This window comes from Rhea pennata, chromosome 8 (assembly GCF_028389875.1).
Source record: "Rhea pennata isolate bPtePen1 chromosome 8, bPtePen1.pri, whole genome shotgun sequence".
NCBI classification, from domain to species: Eukaryota; Metazoa; Chordata; class Aves; order Rheiformes; family Rheidae; genus Rhea; species Rhea pennata.
The window spans coordinates 2,962,060-2,980,380 of NC_084670.1; the positions used below are offsets into that span (position 1 = coordinate 2,962,060).

The 18,321-nt window shown below is 48.1% G+C and overlaps 1 protein-coding gene across 1 annotated transcript in view; it reads right to left on the bottom strand.

Moving 5' to 3' along the window:
• ROR1 (receptor tyrosine kinase like orphan receptor 1) overlaps positions 1-18,321 on the bottom strand; it is a 156,074-nt gene that overhangs the window by 45,308 nt on the left and 92,445 nt on the right. The window contains exon 2 of the mRNA XM_062581653.1: positions 2,786-2,857. Within this exon, the coding sequence (XP_062437637.1) occupies positions 2,786-2,857 (72 nt within the window). The remainder of the gene's footprint in view (positions 1-2,785; positions 2,858-18,321) is intronic.

An 18,321-nucleotide genomic window follows, 5' to 3' on the forward strand; every position in this document is an offset into this window, starting at 1 on the left:
GTGGTGAACTTAATAGGCTTTAAAATAAGTTTTACGGGGATGGCTGCGGGACCTCATGGCTGGCTGTAGGAGAGACGAGTGGATGGCGATTCCTTGACGTGCTTGTTTGCAAAAGACACGGAAACTAAGTGCATGCCTAATTTTCTCCTCCAGGGTCTCGACTCCGCAAGGCGGTGCGTGCGGCCACGTATTTTAGTTTATATAAGCTAGACTTTCCAACACCTTCGGTGAGAAGTGGCAGCTGCCACATGAAAGCCCCGACGTGGTCCTCAGGCAAGACGAAACGCGTGTGCCTGCTTCGCCTGCGGGCGCACAGGGCGAATCCACCCCGCCGACTAAGCCTTTGGGGCAAAAATCGTCTTTTAATCACATACGTAAATCCGTGCCTGGGTGTGCAAGCTTGCAGCAGGCTAAATGCTGAGGAGCACAGGGCGAGGGGCTGGTACTCCCCTTGGAGCAGAGCCCTGCGCCCGGCGAGCAGCGGCTGCGCGCAGCTCAGCAGCAGGTGCCCTGAGCGAAGGCGGAAAACGCTCTCCTCGCGCCGGCGGCGGCGCGCCAAGCTGCACCGGTAGCAGCGAAGCGAGCCAGCGCCCAGGACGGCGGCGGTCGCCCAGAGCTTTGTCTGCGCTGCGCCCCGACCGAAACGGCGCCCGGGTGGCCAGAGCGGCAGAGCCGACCCATGCCCGCTACAACCCCGCGCGCAGGGCGCTTGGGAGCAGCGCGCAGCCCGTGCCCTTGGCAGGCTCCTTTCCCCCTTCCCTAGACGGGGGCATTCAGTGAAGGGTTGGGAGAGGGCCCACGTGGGGCACGTGCTGCTGAAAAAAGCACCCGCTGCGGTTAAACCTAATCAAAGCTTGGATAAAAAATGGGTTTGGTCTAAAGAAACCAGCCTACACAACCCTCTCCCCCCATCAGTACCAATAAGGAAGACACTGGGGGACTTTTTTCAGAACAGAGCAGATTTCATTCACTGTAACATTACATTACCTTCAATACCACTTGTGATCTCTCCCTTTTACACAGGCTTTCATTTGAGGCACACGGTTTTCCCTGTAATCGATGGGAAACCACGGGCCCTCTACCTATGAAACCCTTGAGGCTCACGACAGGGAAGCAAGAATACATCACTGACGATCACCCGTGAAAAATAACCCCGCCACTTGCCCAGACTCCTGCGGAGGATTCAGAAGCAGGGACCAGCACACCCTGCCACTGGTGCTTCTTGCTGAGGCCTGGTCTTGCTGACGACACCATCTGTAAGAAAGCTTGGGGAGACGCTACAGACGAGAGCGTCCCCCAGGATGAGGTGCTGCCCTGACCCTCCTGCGAGCGCGGGCCTTCCTTTGCTGCCGTCCTAGAGAAAAATCTACCCTGGAGGTCAGCAACGGTTGCGCTGTTCCAGCACAGCCCGAGAGGCCTGAATTAAGACCATCTGGAGTGCCGTCTTCGGCATTTCCTAACTTTTGAGTGCTTGTCCTTTGGCCTTAACTTTCTTGCTCCAGGCCACTTATTTACTTCTTATTTTTGAGCAATTAAGAAAAACAAACAAACAAACAACTGACATCTGGCTTGGGGGAAGCAAGGCCTCTCCCTCCTCAGCTTCTCCGGAGCTTTTTCAGTTTGACTTCCGTCCTCTGCAACCAGCCCGGGACCAGCAGAGAGCCCAGCTCGGTCCCCACCACGCAGCCTGGGCACGCAGCGGGTCTCGCACCCCAGCAGCCCTCCCGCCACACAGCGCTCGGTGCAAACAGCCCCGCGGGCCGCCTTCGATCTCCGATTCCAGCCAGTGTCTACCCAAGCCTGCCCCAACCGCGGTTTCGCAGAGCACAAGGGCTCAGACGAATTTTAGCAGCAGCAAAGCTGCAGGGAAAACCGGTCCCAGCAACAAATGCTGCCCAGAGAACTGATGCATCCTTGTGCTTGAAGCAAGAGTTCGCTGCTCCTTAAAGTGCCCCAAACTCTGTATTTTAGCCGTACGGAAGTGCAGAAAACATATTCGTGCTTAAATATAAAACATCACGAACATACGTTCATAAAAAACAAAAAATACAGACAAAAATGTTTGGGAAATCATCTGTGGCACAACTCCTCTATGGGAAAGTTTAGGCTGAATAGTTAATGGTTGGCAAAGTTATAAGCAAATGAAAAGAGAGTGTTTGACAAATTGAACGGTTAGTGCGGCGAACAGCATCCTCCACAGTAAACGTTAAGTTAGGAGCATTTCAAAGGCCAGATTGACTCAGAAAGCTGCAGGCCATTGGTTTGGAATAAAGGCTAAAGGAAGCTAAGTCATTTGGTTTAAGTAATTGGTGGTGCATAATTTAGAAAATGAAGGGGAACACGAAATATGTCCCCTTTTTCACAATTTATACCCTTTGTAGAGTTTGAAATCACACGTAATTACCACTTAGAAATGTCTGAAATATTTCTTCTTTCTATTAATTTAAAGCCTTAATAAAACACATCAGCAAACTGACTGCCTGATGCTTGTTAATTTTGAGTTCAAATCCTAAGATCCACCAGACAAAATGTCCAGCAGTTCATTACCCAACAGAATTCACATCTTGAAATATTTTTGCCATGTGGAACATTTTATGGGAACAAGAAATGAACACAGCATTCCCCAGAAATCACAGAACCGCATGTAATTGGATGTCAAAAGATCACAAGGCAAACCAGGTTTATCTCAAATGCCCATTTGCTTGTTGATTTGGCCCAGTGCAGAGTAAGAACTGAGATCTGAAAATCCAATTTCACACCTTCCAATTTTGCTCTGTCCACTTACCTTTATCTAATTCGCTTGAGATGTTCCATGAAGATGTAGGCATGAAATCAGCAACAACTGACGAATTTGCTCCTGAAAGGGAAAAGTAGAAAAAAAATGCAGTTAACATACTTGGTCTGTATCATCGGGAGGCTAAGAGGTATTTTTAAAGTTGCCGTCACAGTCATAAGATGATTTGAAAGATCTGAACACTGATTACTAAAATGTGCTAGATGCTCTGTTTTGGCAGGCTGAAACATATGGGCAGCAGAACCGGTAAAGTGGAAAAAGGCACCGGGCCAGCGCTGGAATTTGTTTTCCAGTGCTGTCACTGTGAGGCCTTGTGTTAATTAAGCCACTGACCTCTTAGATGGATTTAGCCCATCTTAAAATATCTCTCTCTGATTTTTATAGAGGTAGAAGGACTCTGCAGTGTTATGGCTAATCGAGTCTCAGCAAAACACAAATGCTGCGGCGCTCCCGAACATGTCACCCATTAGCGTTTACAAGCGATTTTAATGCTGCAAACCCGCGTGCCCAAGAAGAGACACGGTTCACGCGCTGGAGTTAACAGGGCTGCCTGTACAAACAGTCCCTGCAGGACTCGAGCAAACACAGGCTTGAAAGGTCGATGTGGACATCAGTAGCATTTCCGCATTACTACGATGGTTTTTTCCCTGGCAGGAAGGTGGAGGGTGGCCTTCATTTACATTTATTTTTCCACCTTTCTTTTTTTTTTTTTTTTTTTTTTTTTTTTTTGAACATTTGGCCAATGCCGACAGCCAGCAGTAGAGGCCTGCGGCACGGGCATGGGCAGCACAGGTCCAGCCCCAGTTGTGTTAAAACATCTCCTTGTATGTGAAGATAGATGTTTTAACTAAATGTCCGTATGAAGAACGCATAACTACTGCTTCCAGATGGCTTGAGGCGGCAGGGCCGTGTCCATGGGGAGCCGGCTGCTGGGCTCCCCCAGCGCCTTTGCAAAGTCACCGTCAGCGGCACGAGCCCATAGCTGCACGCTGGTGGTGGCAGCAGCGGTGCTGCCACCTCCTACACCGTGCCCACCAGGAAGCTCCTAGGACACCTCAAGAGGAGCGTTTTTCCAGCGAGATCCCTCAGACCCAATCGCCCCATAGAGCTTGGAGGCCCAGGGGAAGGACGAAGAAGGGGGCTGTGCTGCCACATGGTTGCCACCATGTTCACCTGCCTTGGGAGACGCAGTGTCCCACGTATGTCCCGTCACCCGGGAAGCCTGCACCTGCCCTTGGCCAAGGGCCACGCTCGGCAGTGGCACCAAGGTCCTGACCATGGGATGGAAAGTACCTGCAGAGCCGCGAAGCCAAGCACCAGCCACATGAAACCACAAATATTGTGAGGCATATTATTTGTATTTTGACACCACCCCTTTAGCTTGTTCCTGGTCATTTCTTACCTAGAACACAATTTCACTGATAAAACTGGGCCAGAGCGAGGCTACGTTCTGCGTTCATTTGATCAGTAACTATTTCACTTCATAAAAAGATCACAAAAACCTGTAAACACAAACTCACCCAAACGCGCAAGGTAGTTAAGCTCAGATCCAGCCGCTACACTCTCTATAAATATCTTCTTTCTTAAAAGCCCACCTGGTAGCACTGCTTATTTAAGCCTCTGTCAAGTATTTCCAAGGTAAACACGGCGTTCGGAGGCATGCGAGCTGCCGGGGAGCCCGCGTGCCGGCCCGGGCGCAGCCTCGCTGCCGGGGCCGCGTCCCCAGCCGGCGGGAAACGCGCGGCGCCGGTGGCAAGACAGCGACGCTCGTTCACGCGTCCCGCGATTTTGGCCCGCTGCGTTCATACCTCTTCTTGCTTTACTTTTTAACATTCTTATGCTTTGGTAAAATAAATATTTTCCCAAATGGATGCCACCTCCGCGGTGCTGTAGGCGCAGCGCAGGCTCCAGCTCCCACTTCTCTGCCCGAGGAGACTTGCTCCGGGGACCACGATGAACCTGCCTGGACTTTGTGGGCTGTGGTTTCTTCCCGACGCTAGCAGGTAGGAACCAACAGCCACAAACACCTTCCTCACTTTACTGCTCCTTATCTCGTATGCTTCTGTGGACAGCAGCTCAACTTCTGCCTGATCCGTGTGCGCAAATGCCCATGTGGCTGGGAGACTTCGGGAGCCACCACCGCCGCTGAGCGCCTGACCATGGTGTCACCGCGGTGACACCACGACCACCACCACGCAGTCAGCTGGACACCGGTACAGGGGATGAAGCTGAGATGTGCGTTAGGTGACAAACAGCCAAAGGGCCAATTTGAGGTGAAAACGACGCCCTGGGCAGGGGTGGTGGTTGGGACGCTCGGCCTCCTTGGCCTACCGGGGGTCCCTGCCCGGGAAACAGGGCAGTTCTTGCAGGCGGGTGATCAAAACCCTCCAAGAGACACATGCTGGGATGAAGAAGAAAAGAGAGGGACTTGGACAAAGCTTGGACATGCCGTGTGCTTTTTTTGAGCTTTCCCCAAATTTTGGATTTCATGCTACTCATGCATTCGCAGGTTGCACCACCAGCAGCAGGACAAGGCATTTCATGTAGATAATATTACTCTTGTTCACCTGGAAATACTCTTGCATTAAGATCCCACAAATAACCTGTATTCTGCAGACAGCTAGCACACAATAACCAAAATGCAAGAAAAAACACTAACTATATCACGACCAAATATGACGTTTTATTATTTATACCTGTACAGCATTAATATTAATGTTTTCTTAAGCAGACTTTGAAAAAATAGCCATAAATCTTGCAGGACAGACATCAGTCTATACAAGAAACCACATTAGAAGACGGCACTATAGAAGGCGGCAGGCTCACATTTCTCCAGTAAGTTAAAAACAGCTATTGGTGAGACAGGCACGCGGTGCAAAGCGGGCAAGAGGCCAGGTGCCCCGCGGGGACCGAGCCCTTCGTGGAGCTGACTTTGGACTCCCGCTCTAGACCATTCAAGCTCACTGTGGGAAGCACTCTGCGGTTGTAGTGTTTTGTAAATAAAAACCAAAACAAAACACTGCTGCTTCTTGCCACTTCTCCGTCTTGTGTCAATATCATTTTTCCTGATATTCCTGAATTAAATTGGCTATTTGAAAGCACATACTGTGCCCTTACTAAACATTTTCTTTGATGGAAAGGAATATGCAGAGCAACTCAGCAGCACAGGAAGATATCATCAATCCAAAGTTAGTGCAGAATACAAAAGTAACTAAGGAAAAAAAAATCCAGCAGACACACATTACTTTAGTTTTTAACTATGACAACTTAGGATTGCTGTACGTGAAAGTGAGAACGATGATACCTCTCCTCGGAAAAAACGTGCATTATTAACCTTCAGGCCAAACCTGAACCCAGTTCATTCCCGCAGAAGGTGAGGTGTGCTCCCTGCTGCCGCAATGGGGAGAGGTGAGCCCTGGCGGGCAGAAGGATCGAAGGCCAGCCACGTGCGCCGGCGTAGAGCTGCAATGGGCTACCACAGTGCACACAGCTGCCTGGGCATCCACCACCTCAGCAGTGCCACGGGGTGCTGGGTATGTTACAGAGCAGACCAGGGTGCAAGGAGAAGGTGATCTTTACACACACGAACAGACCTCTTGATTGCAAGTAGCATTACATAGACTTATTTTAGTCTTTACAGCACTTGATGGCCCACCACACCACTGCCAAGCCTCAAAAATTTTCACCAAGACCCACGCATCCTTACTGTCCAACTTTGGATGGAAAGCACCATGAAGATAAGGCAGCTCATGGAGTAGACCTTATCACCTATCATAGCAAACCAACACACGGGGCACTGCTGTGCTGCCCAACTGAACCATGCAATGTGCCAAATGCAGTAAACATGGTATGGCCATCACCAGGAGGTACTGGCTTCCTCTCACGTGTATTCAAGTGAAATGTGCTAACCCTGAGTTAGAGAAATGATGGTTTTGAAGAAGGCCTGCAAAGCTAGTTATCCAGAATGACAGACAGGAGATCTGGAGGACACTATGGAGAGGCGCTCGGTATCGATCACTTAAATCTCTAGTGGCCCATCTATTCCCTTCAGTTGCCAGCTGAGCTGTAAAACTTCCCAAGCTTCAATTGCTCCCTCTGGAGTCAAAGCTGTTGTACAGGATGTGCAGGGTTTACATATCAACTTACACTTGGGGCAAGGAACCAGCCTTGCTCATTTGCCGCTCCCATTTAAAGAAAGAAAGAACATCCGCTTGATATTGTAACTGGATACCGATGAGGAGTTTAAAAACTAATCCTTAATTATTAAAACTGCCTTATATCCTGCTTCCTCTACCCAAACAATACAATTGTTTTGAAAAAGTCAATCTGAGAAATGTGATCAGTGAAGAGAACCATTATCCCGTTAAGATTTTATTTATAAATGGAAGCATCTCAGATAAATGATCTTATCCTTCATACATAAAAGATAAGTATCCCTTCAAATCTCCACCATTATTAAGAAATGCTGGTCTTAAGTTAACGAGAAATCACAGCAGTCAATTACAAGTTCCGTGAAAAGCCACGTACAGCGTATTCAGATACACTCCCCAGAGACAAGCTGGCTAACAGCTCATTTTATTACCATGCCGCATAAGCGCAGAGAGAATTTCACACAAGACAGTCCTTTAAAAGCCTCTGTGATTAAATAAACTTCAATAAGGTTTACAAAAATCTGCCTTGGAAGAAGAACTGCAGAGCCCGTTCTTATCGCAGGCCCCCACGACCGTCTCATTTTCTCACCCCAAGCAGGCATTACTCACAGCCCGGTGCCTGCGCTGCCGCGGCACAGAGCCGGCGAGGGGCTGGACGGCCCCGGAGACCCGGGCTCTGTGCCCGGCTTAATTCCTGTCTCTGGGCCGTGCATTTTAACATGAAGAAAAGAGACTGTAAGTCAAAACAGGAAGAAGGCAGATAACTAAGATGACACCAAACCCAGAAATGATGGAAGATGTTAATGGGAAATAAATCTGTGATATGGAAACAAAGCAGAGAGAAAAATAAGCCTGCGGATGTCAATGCTGTTTGCAAGGCAGTATAAGCAAAGCGCGAGACGTGCAGGACTGCTCCGCGGGGGACCCGACACCCCCAGCAGAAATGCTGGCTCCGACGGGCTTTCTTCTCGGGTGCAGAGGTGAAAATCCCAGGTCTTAGGGAAATATATCTTTTTTAAGCAGACAATATGTCTCGTTAAAACAAAAAATACACATTGTAATGTGTCTTCTTAATTGGAATCTTCTGTCTTTAGATCACCCCAGTGGGTCATTCTACTCTCTAACTATAAATCCAAAAGACAGTCTGGAGTTAATAATTTTTTCTGATGCACACATGAATATGACTGCAATATATGCAATACAAATCTCACCATGGGATACTCAAAATGCCAAAAAGAGCACGGAGATATTTAGAATAACCAGAAAGTTAGAAGCTACACAAACTCTATAAACTATACAAATTCCAGCTGACGCTACATGGAATCAGAATCCTTCCATTTGTGAATCTCTTTCTGAAGCTACCCGGAGTGGGATCAGTTACGTGGTGAAGGTACGTGCCCAGGGAAGCGATGAAGCCCCCATCACATGAGACACTGCAAGCGCGAATAGGCAAGACTTGAGCACACGTCCTAATGGAGAGCAACCCCACGCTGCCAGGAAGGCCAAGACAGGACGACTTAACAAGGGAGCCGGGCAGAATAATTCTGGTCTAACCTCCAATAAATATTTTATATCTATTGTGGAGCAAAAGTTTCAATAAAAACCTGTAGAACTGGAAGTCTGACATTTTTCACTGGAAAAGAGATGTTCCTGCACCGCTCATCCAGCAAGAAGTGCAGAGAAACTGCTATCACCTTTTTAAAGAACATGCTTCAAAACTCAGATCCCCATCCACTGCTACCAGCGGAGCTGTCATCTTTTTTTTCTAACAGGTATTTTCCAACTCTGGAAACCACAGCTGGAATTTTCTAAGGTGGAGCCCAAAGCAACACTGAAACGTCTTCACTCCTATCGAGATCCTGGAGACTTCTTAGAGACCTAGCGGTTTCTGTTACACACGGAAAATGTTCCAAGCCCCCTACGTTTTGAAAGGCCGCCCTAAAATAATGCTCCAGTCTGAAGAATATGAGAATCAACCCAAATTAAGAGTCTGCAATGTGTTAAGACATGGAGGACACCGTTATTTTCAAGTGCATGTTTTAAAGGTAGCCCAACCGCCCCGAGAGGAGCACAGAAAGGTCCCTCACTTCTGGGCTTTATATTTGGTGACGCTCAGTCACTTCAAGCAATGCCCACAATCTGTGACTGTAGACGGATACTTCTTGTACACAAATGTCTTGTATCTTGTACACAGATGCCTACTAAAAATACCCCAGTAGAGTTATTTTGGATCACTGCATAAATTCGTACTATTTTGCTCCATTCTATAACAGCCATAAAATTTTTGTTCAGTGTGTTTTTTATAAACCTCAGTGCTGCTTAAAAGGGTGAATAAAACTCTTCAGAAAACAGACCCCATTAGCTAGCCTACCTGGAAATAATATTCGCAAAACAGGAATCAGAGATGAAGTTATTCAAAATTAGAGCAAAGCTTAATTAACTTAGCAAGCGTTGAGAATTTTTTGCTTTTCTGCACATTCCACACGTACGCTTCATCTCGCTCCCCGTCTAGTTCCTACCTGACTGATCTGTTTCGAGATCTTCCCACAAATATGCCTCTTGGCTGTTCTTCTTCTTAGTCATATCTCCATCATCTTCCTTTTATTCCTTTTGCCTCTTCTGTTTCGCTGATGCTCTGTACGTTCCCCCAGCGTTTTCATCCGGTCGCCCAAGAGGCGACGTCTTGCAATCAGCCGTTCGCCAAACCACCCGCAGCCCACCCTGCAGGGGCTGACGGAAATCGAGACATACCTTCTGGAGACCGTCGTGGATACTACCTATTATTTGCTAATTTTCCCGTCTGCTTAAAAATTGGCCTCGTACTGAAATCGCCATAATACATCCCTCAAATTTTGCCTAAATAAAACTGTATGTAAAAAACCCTACAGAACAGACTTTACCTGAAGATCTGTTTGGTAAGGGAGACGAAAGGCCGCACGCCAGCGTTTCCCCTCCCGGTGCTCCACGGGAAGTAACCGGCTGCCCCGCAGCCGCCTGCGCTCCGGCGGGAGGAGCCGAGGCCAAGCTCGGCGGGCCGGGCCGTGCTCCCGCGCGCCGGCACAGCTGTCCTCGGCGCGCCCTCGGCCCTCGGCCTCGGGACACCGCTTGCACAGGGCTAATGGCTTTCAAACGGTTAATTTTGTTCATTACTCTTGGAACATAAAACTTTTAAGCATATCTATCTGCTAGTTATCTGTGGTCTAGCATTACCGATAGCCTAAGGTATGTTAATAATTGGCATTAGATAGGGAAATCTTCAACACCCATGAACAACTCAAGCTCTGGGGATTTCAAACGTACGCTGCATTAATCTTCAGCTTCAAAACCAGCAGCGCAGCGAGATGATTTAATTTAGCGCAAGCCTGGGAACGGGTATGAATTCCTCTTACGCCACAACCCACCACAGCTCTCCGAGCAGCTCCCGGGCGCCGGCGGCGCCTTCGTCGGCGCGGGCGCCGCGCAGAGCCTCTCTGCCGGCAGCCTCCGCAGCCGCCCCCCGCTCCCCGGGCCGCGGCGGAGCCCAAGGCTTCGCCCACCCGCCGCGCACCCGCCGCGCGACCACGTAGCCGCTTCATGCCCGATACCTGCGAACCCTTAAAGCATCTTTATCCATTCCGGCAGTAACCTAATGACAGACACAGGTCAGGGCCGACTGCAAAATGTTTAGTAACTGGGTCTTTGGCTGCGGTTGTAACTGCTGAAAACTGTTTTCTTCTGTTGGATCAGAGCTGTCTCTCAGAAGAGGAGGTTTTTAAGAGCCCTTTTTATATCCAAATACTTTAATCGTAACTTCTAATTACTGAACTACAATTCCTTTTCACTGCAGCTATTAATTACAGATTATCATTAATGTTATATGGATTTAGAAGTCACTGTGGAATCTGGGTGCACTTTACATCGCTTAAATTGGGTCGTTAACAGTTCCACTTAAGAAGAGCAAAACACTGCACCCTGGAGCAACCCACAGCTTTAAAGACGGGGAACGAAGGGAAGAAATGGCCGCTTGGCCGAGCGCCAGCATTTCATAGCTCACAGTTGGGTCTTTGTGCTTACGAACTGCAGAAGCGCGTCGACCCGACGGGAGCTTCAGCAGCGCGAGCCCCTGCGAACCGCCCCTCTCGGAAACCCCGGGCGTCCTCGCGCGCCGCCCGAAGCCGCGGGGCCGCCGCCTCGGCTGCCGAGGAGGCAGAGGGACGCTCTCCGCACGGCCGGAAGCCTGGGCTTCGACGCTAACCTGAAACCACAGCGCTTTACGGGTAAGCGAACGGCACCTCGAGCCCTCCTGACTCCACCGCTAGCGCAGAGATGAGGCTACGGCAGGAGCAAGGCCGGCGGGCGCGGGAAACCCTCAGTGCTTCGCCCAGGCACAGATTTTTGTAACCTGCGCAACCCGAAAGACCAAAGGATGAAAACCAGCGAGGGGAGGAAGACCTCTGAGCGGCGGGAACGCCCTTCTCCGTGCCCGTAGAGGCAGCTGCGATCAGACACTGAGGCCACAGAATCCGATTTTCCGTAGGAACAACCAGGAGGGAGGAGAGCGCAGCTGCCTGCAGTGCAAAACGACACCGGCTGGGAATCTGCGTAATAAATGTCCACCTCCCACCTCTCCTAAGCTGGCGGAGATAGCACTGGGCTTCTCTCCCTGCCCCGAGCTATCCTCTTCTGCGCACCTCTGATGGAAAGACGGAAGCGGAAGAGGCAACCGCACAACCACACTGGGCCAAAAGGGGGTGAGGAGAACCAGAGGAGTCACGAAAAGCCGTCATCTGCCCATCGGGAGGGCAAGGAAGGGGAGGAGGGCGTCCTGGGGCACTGCTGCGTGAAGGTGACAGGTACGAAGAGGAGGAGGCGACTGTGCGCTGGTCACCCAGTTGGGCAGCACCGTGGTAGCAACACCTGCGTGCACGAGTTAGGGCCTTTCCTAACCAAAAAAGGGAAAACTAAGGTTTTTTTCTTCTACGCGTGAAGATTGCTTGGACCCCTCCGAGCAGGGAGAAGACACTGTTGCACAGACGAGACGCCCTTGCCCGCACCCAGTACAGTGCCGGCTTTGCCGATGGGGTCTGCTTGCAGGCCTCGGGGCACACGGGCGTTTTGGGGGGCATGCCACTCTGCTGACCCAGCATGCACATAGGTTCCCGTTCCTCCCCCCACGAAAGAGGCCGCCCACGAGCGCACATTCTGGCACAGACGCGTTTGCAGAGGAGGAACGAAGTGCCCAGCCGGCGCTTCGTTTTGCACCTGCTTGCTCCGTCCCTGGCTTCCATCAGTGCCACCGCACTGAATTCACCCGCAAAAGCTTTAAAGTAGCAAAACACAGTCAAATACAGGGAGGGCAAATAAGAAAGCATTTACATCCACCATAAATCGCAGCACACTGTAACTCCTTGCACCTCAGCGCTTGAGGGCCGGAGATGACTGTAATGGATAAGGCTACTACCAATTCACAATTAAACTCAGAACTTGTAAAAGAAAATTACAGTCAACGTCCACCACACGCAAATTCATTACTATTTTTTGAGCTCGATAATTATTTTTTTGCAGAGAGGAAAAATGTACCCGTGTCAGCTCGTGAATTAATGAACGGTCCTGAAACAATTACTCCTTAAATACACAGAAGTCTCCCTAGTGTAAACACACTCTGTTTTATACCATATCCTCTTGGTACAAGGCATGCATTGCAACTTGACTTATTGGCTGCGTATGATGAAACAGTAAATGTTGCACATTTGACGGCTTCGACCTCATGCCTAGGATTTTACATTGGCTGATGTTGATTAATGCACAAACTGCCAAATTTATAAAGAGGCTGAAACACAAGGATACACTGTGAAACGTATGCTAATAGAGCACAATTTATATAAAAAGGGGGGGGGGGGCAATGTAAACATTTAACTGATGCCAGAGCTGGATGCTTTGGCCAAGTCAGGACTGAGCTACATTGATTGTTCACAGGGAACTCACACTCTGGTCTGAACTTGCGGAAGCCTGATCTCACATGGGCTTGAAGCCTGCACATTTTAGAAGGCAAATTTAAAACCTAATTTCTTCTACTAAGAAGCTGATTTTTAAGTTTTTCCTTGAGTCAATCGGACAACAGCCGTAAGAGCTGGTCCACACGTGCTGAGACCTGGGCCGTAGTTCAGAGCTCAGCCTCAGGAGCGGGCAAGGTCCGAACGAGATGAAGATCACGCTCCCCTTCAGTGCCTCAGACGCAACAGCGACCTGATGCAGGCAAGTCTCAGTGACCACCAGCCTCGGGCAGCCCTCCAGGGACTCCACATCACGGCTGTCCACACGCTACCTAACCAAAGCACTTACACAAGGAATCAGCCTGCACAAAAGCTTTCCAGATGGTTACATTCATGTTTTGGAGGTTTATTTCCGTAACCCTTCATTGCTGCAACGAGTTAATGTACTGATTTAGCCACATTTAGAACTGATTTGCAGTAGAAAAGCTTCCTGACTCCAAGGTCCATTAAGATCTCCTGGATACAGATGCCCTCTAACATTAAGAAAACTGAAGTCCAAACTTAATAATAGCAGCCAAATTTATTTGCAATTGCTATTTTATGGGGGATTTTCAAATGCTTTCTTCATTGGCTTAACCATGCCCTTGTAACAGATTCCCTATGATTTCAACAGAGGCAGAATTAGGTCAACTTTTGAGGGCTACTGAGCATCTCGTCACCGGCAGGTGGTCCCTTAGCCCTGGAAGCCTCATACTGGCAGCTTCACCCAAAGAATCCTCAAATTACGCAGCAATCCCCATGCACAGGCAGGATCCAGTGGGCACGGTCAGCACAAAACAACCACTTCTGGCTTGCTTTCTGAAATGACACAACTAAGACTTAGCAAGTCTTCATCTTAATCACACCCCGAAGTACAAATATCTAGTTTCCATGGCACTGTAGTAGCTACGGTACAAAACCCCATCATCTCTCAAAGTTAATAGCCTGTACAACGAGAAATCACCAGGAGCAGGGAGAAGCTGCCTCGCGCAGTCTTAACTGCTTCTGCAGCCGTGGAAGTCTCACGGAAGGATAAACCGCTCGTGGCTTTTTATTAGCTCACCAAACCAGAAGCTACGCATCTGATGCGATACTACCCCAGATCTACGGAGATTATGTTTCACAGCCATGGCAACTGCCGCTCTGAGGAACACGTCAGCATAGACCTTGATGTAGGCTTTCTCCAAGGGGCAGGGCAATCCCAATAAACGCACCGAGCACAGCGTATCCCAGACCTTCCCAGAGCCCAACCGCTCACCTAGTAGCTACAGACCACACAGCTGCACAAAAGGTTTTGACGGCTGTTCCTAATTTCCTGTTCTTTGGCCCAAAGGGCTGAGCGATACCAGGCTCAGCAGGTGAGGAGCGTCTGCCAGGGCCAGCCCATACATGCAGGCTCTGCTGGGCTCAAATGAATGCTACATTTGACTGGTAGGTTAATCAACATTAGCCAGCTCAGAGGGCATCCAGGGAAATTTGAAATATCTTGTATGAACTGTTTACAAATAAAAGAAAATATAGTTTCTCCTTGAAAGCTTCTAAGCAAACTAGACAATAGGAAAATAAGCTGATCAAATGTCCTGCAGCCTTCTTACTAGTTTTTTACCTAGTATTTACAAATCATCCTTTTAATTTCTCTCCAGTTATGGGCAATGAGTTTCCAAACCATTCTTTATGGTCATGCCTGAATTATTCTGCTGGGACATTTTTCAAGTCCCCTAAAGCTCTGGCTCAAACACCAGTGCCTCACTCGCAGGCCCCTTCTCCGCTGCACTAGGAGCTGCACCTTCAGCTTTGCCCCACTGCTCAGCTCTGACCGTTTTGTAAGAGACTCCGGTTTATCAAAACAAAGGGAAGTCTTGATGCTATCAAAGGGACTTCTGAATTAATGATGGAGACAGACAGCACAAAATTGCAATTTAGGTCTCCAGAGGGTTGGTGGTAGTTTTGGGAGGAGGGTTCCTGTCTGCGAGATAGCGAGTGCTGATTGCACAATGTCTAAACATGCTATTGGTGATATGGGAAAGATGTTGGAAATACTTATTTTGTGATTTTGGCACATTATCTTTTCATTTTTATGACCCTGGTCAAGTATCACAATCAACCATCTGTTTAGTTTAAATTAAAATGTTGAAGCAATCAAACTCTTTAGCCTTTGGCTGTACAAGACTAAAAATTTTCCATTATTTAATACATGGATGTTCGAGGAATATTTGAACCTAATCCAGACTTTACTGAGCTACCTGGAAAATCCAGTACAAGTTAATGATTTTGGATGCTGTTTCAAGTTTGCGCATGTCTTTAATCCTCCTGAAACACAGCACTGCTAAGTTACATATTTTCTTACCTGGATTCCCAAATTAACAGACTTTGACAATGCATTTGTGTGCTGCTGTTAGTAGTGTTGTTTACAGACGCCAGGAACACTGCATTACAATAATCTTTCAAAAATGTAGCTATTAAAGATTCAGCAAGGGTAGTACAGAAGAAGAAGGAGAGATTTTCCTGTGTGTTTCCCGATTTGATAATGCCATTACATTGGGTGGTCAGAGTCCAGCTCCCAGCAGACACGCATCCCCGTCACAGAAACCACAACCAGCAAACTCCGTAAGCCTGCTGGCAAATTCGAGAGATGGGGTCAAAGGCCTGAAATGCTCTCTGTCCCTGCGGGGAATATGCGTGTTAGCGCTCCTCCGGGGTATTCACAACGCAGCCCTGGCCACCATCAGGTTCAGGTTACCCCTGAGCCTACAAGCGGGGTAAACTTCACTTGTGCTTTATTCTTACAGGAATGCAAATGGAAAGTGATCTCAGTTTAAGACAAAAGCAGGATAAAATCAATATGTAAGACTTCCATGGTTTGCAATAGAAGGTGTATTCACGAAAAGATGAATCCCACCAGCAAACCAGGAAAACTGCGCTCCACAGAGGGGCATATAAAGCAATCAGATTACTCCTGCTGTATTGAGGGACATTGAAGGAGGACGAGAAACATCCTATCTTTTGCTGCAGACATACGCAAACTAAATATCAATCATGTGAAAGTGTCTTTTTCACCACATTTCTCAGCAAATCGAGTCTTGTTTGGAATTCCTGGGCTTGGCATGCTGAAGGCAGGAACTGTGAAAAGATGTGGTTCTCTCAAAACCACAGAGCAAATCATGCCCTGTGATTTTGGTTTCCTTGCATTACTGGCTTTAGGCTTCGAAACCTCTTTTTTTTTTTAGTAAGTCTGTATGCATATACAGATACACATACATATATGCACGCAAGCACATGCATGTACACACAGCTAAGCAGATTCAGGTTTTGGACTGACATACAAAACCCTGCACAAGCAGTGTCACACCGCAGACAGATGTTCTGGACATCTCACCTGCGACAAGCACATTGGGAAGCATTTCTTAGGGCAATTGATATAATTTTGTTCTGTGCCTAGCTTCTTACTTCAGCAAAATGAACAACTCCGCTCAACTGTGATGAGGTGCTGTGCCATGCAGTTATGAAGCTCCACTAGATCATGAGGAAACCTGTCCAAGTCTTGCCTGGTGGCCAGAAGCTCTAGCTACTAGCAAAACGTATTTCGGTTATGTAACTGATACAGACAAGCCGTGTGGACAATTTTACTAATAAATGCTTTGTTGCTGCTTCTTCAAGATAAAAGTTGGCTGAAAACATGGAGTTACCAAAGCAGGTCAGTAGAGTATTGCCTGGCTCTACCTGACTCTTTCAGCAAGAGAGTGAGAGGTCAGCGCTGAGCTTTACTAACCTCCATGTGTTCTATCTGAAGCAAAAACTGTACTTTTCATTTCCATGGACGAGCAGAACCTTTGTTAAACCCCTTTCCAATAGTGAAGTAATTATTAAACACATTCATATCACCCGACCGCATCCGTGTGCTCATGGGCAGCTCACACTAGTGTAACCCAGCTGAAGCACATTTCAAACATTTCACCGGGTTTAAACAAGCACCAAACTCACTTAACTAAGGGAATCAGAGCAGATGAGCTGGATCACTTTATATTGACCACAGGGAGACTCCTACCTCCCAGAGATGAGAGGAGATGGAGGTGGTGAATGGGACCAGGCACCTGTGAATCTTCCAGCTGACTCTTGCAAAAGGTCTCCCTTCAGGTCGACATGATGTTACGTGTGGCAGAGGAGAAAAGCTGTGTAATCACTGCATTCCCGCGCTGTGTGGCACGCACTGTGGCACCTGGCCCAGACTGCCGGTTCCTCAGAACCAGAGACCAGATTATTTTTCCGGTGAGCCTCTACACACTAGCGCAGCCCTTACCTCCGACGGAGCCAACCCTGCAAACATCTCTGTGAGCCCTCCTGCTGGAGGGCTCTTGGATGCACCTTACTTCCCGTTGTGGGAAAGCTCCCACAGCACCTAAGCGAGTTCTGCCTAAGCAAGGACAAATAAAGAACTGCCCCAAGTTTTTAGGGTTTGGCTTACTGAATACCATTATGCTTGACATCAGGCCAGGCAAGGAAAACTGGATCTCTGCTCCAAGTGGATAAACACTGCACTGCAGACACAGGGTTCTGGGAGATCTCAACGTGTGTTTATGTAAGTACTGCAGGTGGGTTTAGTGGGTTTACTTTTTAAACCAATGAACACAAAAATACTTTGTAATACTTGGAAGCTAGCACAGAGGAGTGTGAAGGCATTAGCTTCTCATGTACCAGGGTGAGAAAGAAGCTGCAGCAGTTACAAGTGTCACTGATGGAAGGACAGATTCAGGCTAGAAAGAGAGCACTGCAGGAAGCAGAGACTCCCCTACACAGAGCAGTCAAACGCAGAGCAAAACCTATGCGCAGTATGAGAAAAGAGAAAACTCCTAAGGTATGCGAAGGGACACACTGGATTTGAGTGGGAACCTTTTCCTAACGATAAACTCTTAACAGCTAATTAATACCTGTGTGTGCCCCATGCACACTGCACCCTCATCTGAAGCACTGTCCAATGACACCAGGATCAAATAAAGAAGTCGAGGAATATGTTGAATTTTTAAATGTTAGCTCTATCACCTGATGACACCACAAACTTTATACTAGGAATTAGAAGAGTCAAAAAGAGAAAATGCAGAGGAAACCAATGTGGTTTTTTAAGAGGCACTTGGTCTCACTTTCGCTTCCATTGAAGTCACCAGTAAAGCTGCTACTGAAATAGGAAATGCTGAGCACTTTGGAAAGCTCCACAAGTGGATCAGAAGTGCCTTACAAAGCTATTAGCTCACGACTGCTCTACAAGTTACAAGTAATGAAAATAAAGTGAAGTAAAAGCAAAGAAAGAGGTAGAAATGTTTGAAAGCCCTTCTAAACCATCACACACTGACTGCCTGCATTAGATAAGCAG